The sequence below is a fragment of the Podarcis bocagei genome (assembly GCF_964188305.1).
Source record: "Podarcis bocagei genome assembly, chromosome: 12".
Lineage (NCBI taxonomy): Eukaryota > Metazoa > Chordata > Lepidosauria > Squamata > Lacertidae > Podarcis > Podarcis bocagei.
Window position 1 is genome coordinate 61122502 of NC_138137.1, and position 8706 is coordinate 61131207.

The 8706-nt window shown below is 48.2% G+C and overlaps 1 protein-coding gene across 1 annotated transcript; it reads left to right on the top strand.

Moving 5' to 3' along the window:
* The first annotated feature begins 894 nt into the window (after positions 1-894).
* Positions 895-6983, top strand: LOC308569696 (enkurin-like). The gene is made up of 6 exons (XM_081163939.1): positions 895-1067; positions 3073-3181; positions 3563-3711; positions 4848-5074; positions 5803-5949; positions 6536-6983. The coding sequence occupies exons 2-6, from the start codon at positions 3105-3107 to the stop codon at positions 6707-6709; spliced, it is 774 nt and encodes a 257-aa protein (XP_081020065.1). The 5' UTR covers positions 895-1067; positions 3073-3104; the 3' UTR covers positions 6710-6983.
* The last annotated feature ends 1723 nt before the right edge of the window (positions 6984-8706 follow it).

Genomic DNA, 8706 nt, shown 5'->3' on the forward strand with positions numbered 1-8706 from the left:
CTGGGCTTGGGTCAAATTGGGTCGAGACAGCCCCAGATCAGGTCGGGCCCCTCGCTGCGATCCAGAACTGTCAGGTGGCCAAACTGGGCAGCTTCCAGCAAATATTAAAAACATAATAAAACATTAAACATTAACACCCAAAGCAGAAATATTAGCAGATTTGGGTGGGTAGCAGGAACCCCCAGGTTTGAAGAAGTACAACATGTACACACCCTGCCACCTTTCAGGAAGAAATATTTCCTGGGGGAGACTAACCAGCCCAAAGTCCAGCGGCCCAGGAAGGCTGAGTCGCTGCTAGGGAAGAAATGGAAAAGTGGGTGGGAAGAGGAATGGAATGGAGTGTCCTGGGAAAGAATGCCGAGCGGGAAGATCCCAGGTGGGCGTCTAAGAGAGTTCAGCTGAACGGGGCCACATGGGGTCTGCAACTCATCTCCTCTACCGAGTCTTAAACCTTCTGGTGGCCTTTGACCAGCTACAATTGGCCCAACAGCCATTCCTGGACCAGGGAAGCCTTGCCACGGTGGTTCATGCACTGAGCACTTCAGGACTGAGTTACTGCCATGCGCTCTATGTGAAGCTTCCCTCGTGTCTGATCCAGAAGCTGTAGCGAGTGCGAGATGCTGCAGCACAATTGCTGGCCACAGTGAGACCTTGTCTGCATAGGAAGTCTGGGCTCAGAGGTCTGGTTACCCGTTTGAGTTCAAGCCATTAATCTGAGCCCGTGGGGAGGGGTCTCTTTCTCTTCCTCTGGGCAGCCTGTCCATCTTTGAGAGTTAATATAGGATGGATATTGTGATAGGAAGTGATGTTTCCACCATAAGCGGAAGGAAGAGAGCTGCTGTCCTCCCTCACAAGGGTGGCTGTGGACTTGCTCAAGAAACCTGCCCGCCTCGGGGGCAGGGGAGGATGAGTTTGGAGCCCCTCCCTCCTGGGAGAAGCATGCGACCAGTGGGCGGGGCCTCTGCGCACACCTGGGGGGCCCTCCTCCCTCCCTTCAGAATCCCAACTGCCACCTGCGACCTGAGCTGTGGGGGGGTGTCCAGCTTGTTCAAATCTGCTCAGAAACGGTTAGTGTTAAAAAGAATGTATATGGTGGTAAATGTTTTGGAAGATTTAACAAAAATGATATGGAGAATAAGGAAACGGTTAGTGGAGAGGGAGGACCCCTACGAAGAGAGGTTGTGGGGAGCATCAGTGTAAGGGGGGGGCAGGGCAACAGTCCCAGGTTCATCATCTACTCAGAAGAACCTAAGGAGACTGGATCAGGCCAATGACCCGTCTAATCCAGCGTCCTCTTTGCCCAGGGCCCAACTAGACGCCCCAAAAGGAAACTGACAAGCAGGATTTGCACCCAGAGCCACCCAGAGCCCTTTCCTCCTCCTCCTCCTCCATTAATTTGCCTAACCCTCTTTTAAAGCAATCCAGGTTGGTGGCCATGGCTGCTTCCAGTGGCCAGGAGTTCCACAGTTAAACTCTGTGCTGCGTGAATAAGTCCCGTCTTTTATTGGACCCGAATCTTCCAACATTCAGCTTCACTGCATGTCCACAAGTTCTGGTGTTTTGAGAGAGGCATAATTTTATAAACTTCTAGTATGTCGCCTCGAACTCGCCTTTCCTCTAGACTCAAAGTGCTGTAACTCTCAGGGGAGTCGCTCCACTCGCTCAGTCATTTTGGATGCCCTTTTCCGAACCTTTTCAAATTCCACAATATCCTTTTTGGGTATTGTAGAATTTGAAAATATCCAGAACTGTACGCAGTACTCCAAACTGAGTTACACCATAGATTTGTGCCCCTCAGTTTTCTGGCTCTCAAGCACTAACAATCACTTCCTGAAATGAATCCCAAACCACTGTTGTTGTTGTCATCTAAAAGTCTGGCTGCCGAGATAGCATATTTGTAAGATTCAGTAGTCCTCTCTCCTGGGGGTTTGGTTCCTCCCCTGCAAAAATTTCCCCTTAGGGGTTCAAATATGGTGCCTTCACACTAATATTCCCGGTTGATCAGACATTATTCAGTACTGCATTGCAGGACAGAGTTCAAGGAGTCTGCAAGAGCTTTCCATTAGGACAAACTCCCTATATAGGACAAAGAATATACCGTATTTTTCCATGTATAAGACTATATTTTTCCCTAAATTTTTGAAGTTTAAAATAAGGGGTTGTCTTATACACGGATAGTGCATAGTGCATTTTCTTAATTTTGAGTCCCCAAAAATAGGGGGCATCTTATACACGGAAAAATATGGTACCTCATATTGGATGTTTCATCCTCTGGCCAACTGTCTTCTGCCACCCTGACACTTTACCATCTCTTCATCCAACCATAACTGGAAACACTTACTCAACCTAATTTAGTTTTGCTGTACAAGGAGAGATCTCCTTGTACCTCATCCGGAGTCGTTTTTCACTTTAGTAAGCAGTGCTAGGCTCCTCCTAAACTGGTCCTTACCCACTTTGTGCCTCGACTAATGCCTTGTGCCAGGGGTTCTCAGCCGGTGTGCCGTGGCACCCTGGGGTGCCTTGAAGGATGGTCAGGGGTGCCGCTGGCAACCCTGGCCTTTGCCCCTCTTTCCTTCCCTCCCTTCTCTGATGCCCTCTCTTGTCTCTGCCAAAGGCTTGTGTGGCTGTTGTTTGCAGCAGCCCTGGCTACAAGCTCCCCAGGTGAATGGTGCCACTGGGGCTGATTGCCAGGAGTTGAGGCGGCCTTGGAGTAAGCAAGCAAGCAGGCAAAGGGGTCCACCCAGCCAGTCTGCCAGCCCTTGCTGTTGGAAATGGACAGAAAAGTCCCAGGCCCCTGTGGGGCAGGGTGATGAGGCATCTCTCTATGGGGCAGGAGGGCAGCTCAGAGACCAGGGGCTGCAGCTGCCCAGAGGACTCCCAAGGAGAGGGGAGAGGAGGCTGAGGAATCACTCCACAAGGGAGGGTGTCCGAAAAGGGGTGAGCAGCTGCCAGCTCTGCAGGCAAGGGGTGACCTAACTGGGCTCCTGAGCCCCACAGGGGAGCTGCAGTTGGTCCAGGGAGCCATGGACTCAAAAAGGTTGAAAACCTCTGCATTGTGCAATTTCAATGCAGCTCTCTCCAGGACTTTTGCCTGAAGCCTGAAGATGACTGCCTTCTATGCCGAGGAGATTATCTACAACCTGATTCCCAAAGAGGAGAAAAAACCTATCAAGACTGTCAGGTATGGGGGCAAACTAGCAAATATTTTTTTAAAAAATTTAAAACACCCCTTGGGAAATAGTACAGAGAGGCTCTCACCACACTCCAAATCATTTTAAAGGAAATTAATTTGGTGGGTTGGATCCAGCCATAGTCAGTCGAACGTAGGCATTAGTGAGATCAATGGGGCAAGCTAGTCTTGTTGACTGTAGTGGGAGCTCTTTGCTTTATTTATTTACCTTTAGTTATTTATTTAAAGTCCTTCAGCCCCAAATGGCTCCCACTACCACCCCACCCCCCAGCACCTGCCACTTGAGACAGCTGCCCCACTTTGCCTGACAGTCAGCCAATGACTCTTGAAATATAAATGGTGTGCTTCTTTCCGCTACCTCTTGAACGAAAGGTTTATGTCGACCTTCAAGCCAACTGTGATACGCGAAATCCAAGAGAGGAAGACGGCGCCCTCCAAAACCATGGGCATCCCCAAGCTCTACATCCCCACTCCGAGAGAGTTTCTTCGGAAGCATGCCAACGAACCCAAGCTCTTAAAGCGTACGTTTTAGCAGAACCGTGGGGCCGGGGTGAGGTTCGTTGGAAGCACGAATCTCTGGAGCCATTTAAATCTTCTGTGCTGTGGGTCTCTCCCAATCCTCTTGGAAAGCATTTGAGAGAGGACCACCGTCTCTGGGAGGGAAAGATGCCACAACCACCACTTTGCATGTTCTGTACATTGCGGGGAGTTACACTAGTTGACCCTTTGTGTCCCTTCCAACTTTTCAACTGTATGATTCTAGGATTCTGCATCTGGTCTGAGAGAACAAGCTGGACACTGGACCAGACCAGACCTACCTAGAAAAGTTCTGCTTTCTTCTGGGGCTGCAAGTGAACCCAGTGTGCAACTGTGCTGTTGTTGTTTATTTCTGTATACCTTGCCTTTTCCCTGGTGGGACAAAAAATTGTGGGTGCCCTGCCCCTTCATGGGGAATGTTGTGAGGCCTGGAGGACCCACAAGCCCACACATTCGGCACCTACGTTGGGAGCAGAGGAATGGTGGGAGGAACCAGATAAGGAACCACCAAGGAAAGAAGGCTCAGCGCCCAGGGAGGGGTGGTGGGAGAACAATGAGTGGGAAGAAGGAGATGAGGGAGAAGACTGGGAAGAGGAGGTATCAGAAGCTGGAGAGGCAACAGGGCTTAGTGAGCGGGGAGAGTCTGTGGCAGAGAGGAGTCCAAATTCAGAGGCAGAAGCTGAAGCAGGAGAGGAAGGAGACCAAGAGGCAGAGATGGGTCTGGATGGTGAAGAGTCATGGGTGTCTCCCCCTCCTGCTGTGATCAGTTCACCTCATCCTGCTTTTGCTACTAAGGAGTTAACTCCAACTTGCTCAGTGTGATTTACTGCTGGCTCGCTCCTGTCAGCCAAACTGTAACTCTGGGAAGGGAATAAGGATCTCTCAACAACTCTCAGCACCCACAATTCTTTGGGGGAACCATTCATGAAGGAGATATCTATGGGTGGCCTTGAGCCAGGGTGGTTCTGCTCTGCCCTCCACAGTTGGAGGCAGTGATGCTTCTGAATCCCAGTTGCCAGAAACCTCAGCAGGGGAGAGGGCCTGTGTGCCAGAGAGTCCCCAAGGCAGTTCTTTGCTGATAAAACAGTTGCAAACGTGTGGCTTTTCCAAAACAATGCAGGAAGAAGGAACCAAGGCATGAAGAAGCCGCCAGGGCTGAATGTGCCCGAGAGGAACGACCACCCCATCATGGGCATCCGAAGCAAGAAGGATTACATCTCCTCAAACGTTGCCGAGGCCATCATGGCCGTGGCCAAGAAGCCTCTCCGGGCATGTGTGGACGTGCGGAAGGGAGACAAGTTCCTCCTGGATGATTCGGGGCTCATTCAAAGATACCTCCACAAAAAGGTATGGTTCAGAGGAGCGCAGGAAGCTGCTTTTTCTGGATCTGACTCTTGGACCATTTGGCCCAGTGTTGCCTACACTGGCTTGCAGCAAAGGCTCTCCAGGATTTTCAGATTTGGGGTCTCTCTCAGCCCTCCTTGGAGGTGCCCTTCTCTAGGCACATTTAAAAATCTCGGATGCTTTGGCTAAAATAATATTTAAAATGTGTTGCTAAGGTTCTAGAGGCCTTACATAGACTCAGCAAAGATGCTAATCCAAGAGGGCCTTCCTGTGGAACATCCTCCCACCAGATGTCAAGGAAATAAACAACTATCTGGCTTTTAGAAAATATCTGAAGGCAGCCCTGTTTAGGGAAGTTTTTAATATTTGATGTTTTATTGTGTTTTTAATATCCTGTTGGAAGCTGCCCAGAGTCGCTGGGGAGACCCAGCCAGATGGGTGGAGTATAAGTAATACTTTTTTGTTATTATTATTTTTATTAAATGGTTTTCTTTTATTCGCATTTTGCTCATGATCTGATTCACTGGGCGAATAATTGATTAATACACACATACATATATATATCCATAGTACCCAAACTAAAGTATTGGCCGCTGTGTTTATTCCTACAGTGAACATTTTCTCGGTCAATTTCTTGCCATGTTTTGTGGGCTTGGAGGAGAGGATCAGGGGGTGTTCAGGCGTTTTCTGCAATGCAGCGTTTGGGACATCCAAGTGTGTTTTCCTTGCAGGATTTTGGCGTGACACCAAAATACATTAAGAAGCGGATAATGGACGCCAAGAAGGCTCAGGAGGAGAGCGATGCTTACCTCCAGCAAGCCCTCATGCAGAAAGGCCTGACCAGACTCTCCAAGGCAGAGAAGGAGAAAATCATGGAGGTACGCAGGGGTGACGCAGATCAGACAGGACATGGGGGGAAATAAGTTGGCTCAGAAAAAGAACACCAAAATTGTCATGGGGCTGGAGAGGCTCCCCTGTGAGGAATGGTTGCAGCGTTTGGGGCTTTTTAGTTAAGAGAAAAGGTGAGGAAGAGGCAACATGATAAAAGTTTATCAAGTTATGCCTCCTGACACCAGGCGGACCCCTAGGCTGTCCTCTTTTTGGTGCCTGCTTAATACATTCTTGTCTAGACAAACTACCCAGATGCTTAGAAAGTTGATACGAGTCTTAATCTATTTTTAATCTATCGTTACTTAAAACTTTCAACATCTTAAATCATCGTACTTAATTTTTCTTAGTGATAATTTTATTATTTTGTCTCTTTTGAAAACGGCTTTGCAGGCTGTTCTTGTTTTTACAATCAAGCAGTGCATATGTTTTATGAAATAAATACATTCGTTTTATCCATGTTTAAATTTCTTTCTGCACTGCTGGCTGCAAAGGCACATCAAGCACATTTTGGCATTCTGCTGCCGCATACTTCATAAGTTTGCTTAGAGTTTGCTTTTCCCTTCCTTCGCACAGGGCCTGAAGAAAAACTGGGAGGAGATCAACCACGAATACCAAAGTCTTTCCGTTTTCCTCGATTCGATTCCGAAGAGACTTCGCAAAGAGAAGATGGAGGTGGAGATGATGCAGCTGGAACACTACATCAAATTACTCGAGAAACACGACATTGTGTATATTTCAAGCGTATAGGGATATCATCAGAGATATTGGGCATGATCCAGGCTCAGTCAAGCACCTTCAAGGCCCATCATTGGTAACAGGGTGGGAACGAAGGCATTGCTTACAGTTCTCCCTCTGAAATCAATGAAGCCACACAGGTCCTCCGCTGTGGATGGAATCTGCCCGTCGTGTAACAAGTTGTTTTTAACAAATTATTTTAATAGTTGCTTTTAGCCAACATGTAAGTTTGGAATGTTACAGCTTTGACAAAGGTGCAAAATGAAATAAATGTCCACACCAGTTTCATTCATCGCCTGTGTACTTATTTATGTACAGAACAGAATCGTAGAGTTGAAGGAGACCCACAGTATCATCTACTCCAGCCCCCGCAGTGCAGGAACCACAGCCAAGCGAATGCTGCTTACCCACACGCATTGTCCAAAGCGGCGCACAATAAATAAGACCGCAAAATATAAATGAAAAAGCAAAATTCTTTAAAACCCAAAGCCCAGGCTTAACCCACCTCTCCCTGACGAACAGAATCAGATTTACGAGCTTTTCTGTTTGATGCATATAGGTGGGGAAGGTTCTGGTGCCTTTATTGCACACAAAATGCTGGACTCCGTACATTTATTCGCAAGGACTTGTCATTGCAAGAACATTGCCTGATCCAGAGTCTTCCTCTGCCGCACACAGTCGCTGCAGATTCCTCGACTAACATTTCCACTTTAGTGCCGTGAAATATACTCGGAGTCGAGAGTGGATTTCATGCTCTTTATTCAGCTCATAGTGGTGAGGAGGAATGGAAGTTCCCCCAGAATGTCTGCTTTATATACATTATTTACACAATGGGCCCCATGTGATTGGCTAATTCCGGGATTCTCCTGTAGGCCAATCAGGTTGCGGATTCACTTCCACCAGGAGCTGGATTGGGTGGCTCCTGTGGACCAATCAGACTGCTGAATTCTGAATCCTATTGTTCTAGGACCAATCAGACTGCTGCATTCTGAATCTTATTGTTCTTTGGGGGGGTTTTGGCCAAAAGGAAAGGAAAGGAAATGAAAAGCTTTTTCCAGATTTTAACTTTTTGAAATATGGCAGCCCTACTCCATCAGCTGACAACTGCCGCTACGCCACTGGGTGGAGGAACTCCCCTATGAAGAATGGTTGCAGCCTTTGGGACTTTTTAGCACCGGGAACACAAGCTGCCGCCCAACACTCCCTTGCACTTAGAAGCTCCCTTCCGTCTCCCACCCATCGCAGCTCCATTGCTGAGCTTGGCGCATGTCAATGATATGCCTGTGCCGCTTCTCGTGATTAGAGAGAATGCATGGCGAGGGCTCACGGCACTGCACTTCCAACTGAGGTTCACAGGTCAGAAGACTAGAGGTCTTGAAATCTTTGCAGATGCTAGTTTTGGAAGTGACACCATGGATGGTACCGGCACTTCTGGAGTGTGCTACATGTACAACCACTGTCTGTTTGACTGGCTGTGCAAAAAGCAGACAACAGTAAGCCTAAGTTCCTGTGAAGCAGAACTCAATGCCTTGTCATTTTCACTCATGGATTGTGCATGGTTGATGCAACTGTTTCAGGACATCAAGGTTTCTGTGAAATGTCCGATACAGTGGTACCTCGCAAGACGAATGCCTCGCAAGACGAAAAACGCGCAAGACGAAAGAGTTTTCCGTTTTTTGAGTCGTTCCGCAAGACGAATTTCACTATGGGCTTGCTTCGCAAGACGAAACGTCTTGCGAGTTCTTGCGAGTTTGTTTCCTTTTTCTTAAAGCCGCTAAGCCATTAATAACCGCTAAGCCGCTAATAGCCGCTACGCCGCTAAGCCACTAATAGCCATGCTTCGCAAGACGAAAAAACCGCAAGATGAAGAGACCCGCGGAATGGATTAATTTCGTCTTGCGAGGCACCACTGTACAGGTGTATCAAGACAATAGGTCCTGTTTGGCTTTGCTGAACTCAGAGAGTTGCAAGCACAGGCACAACGGGGCAGGAGAAGCCCAAGGTCCTTC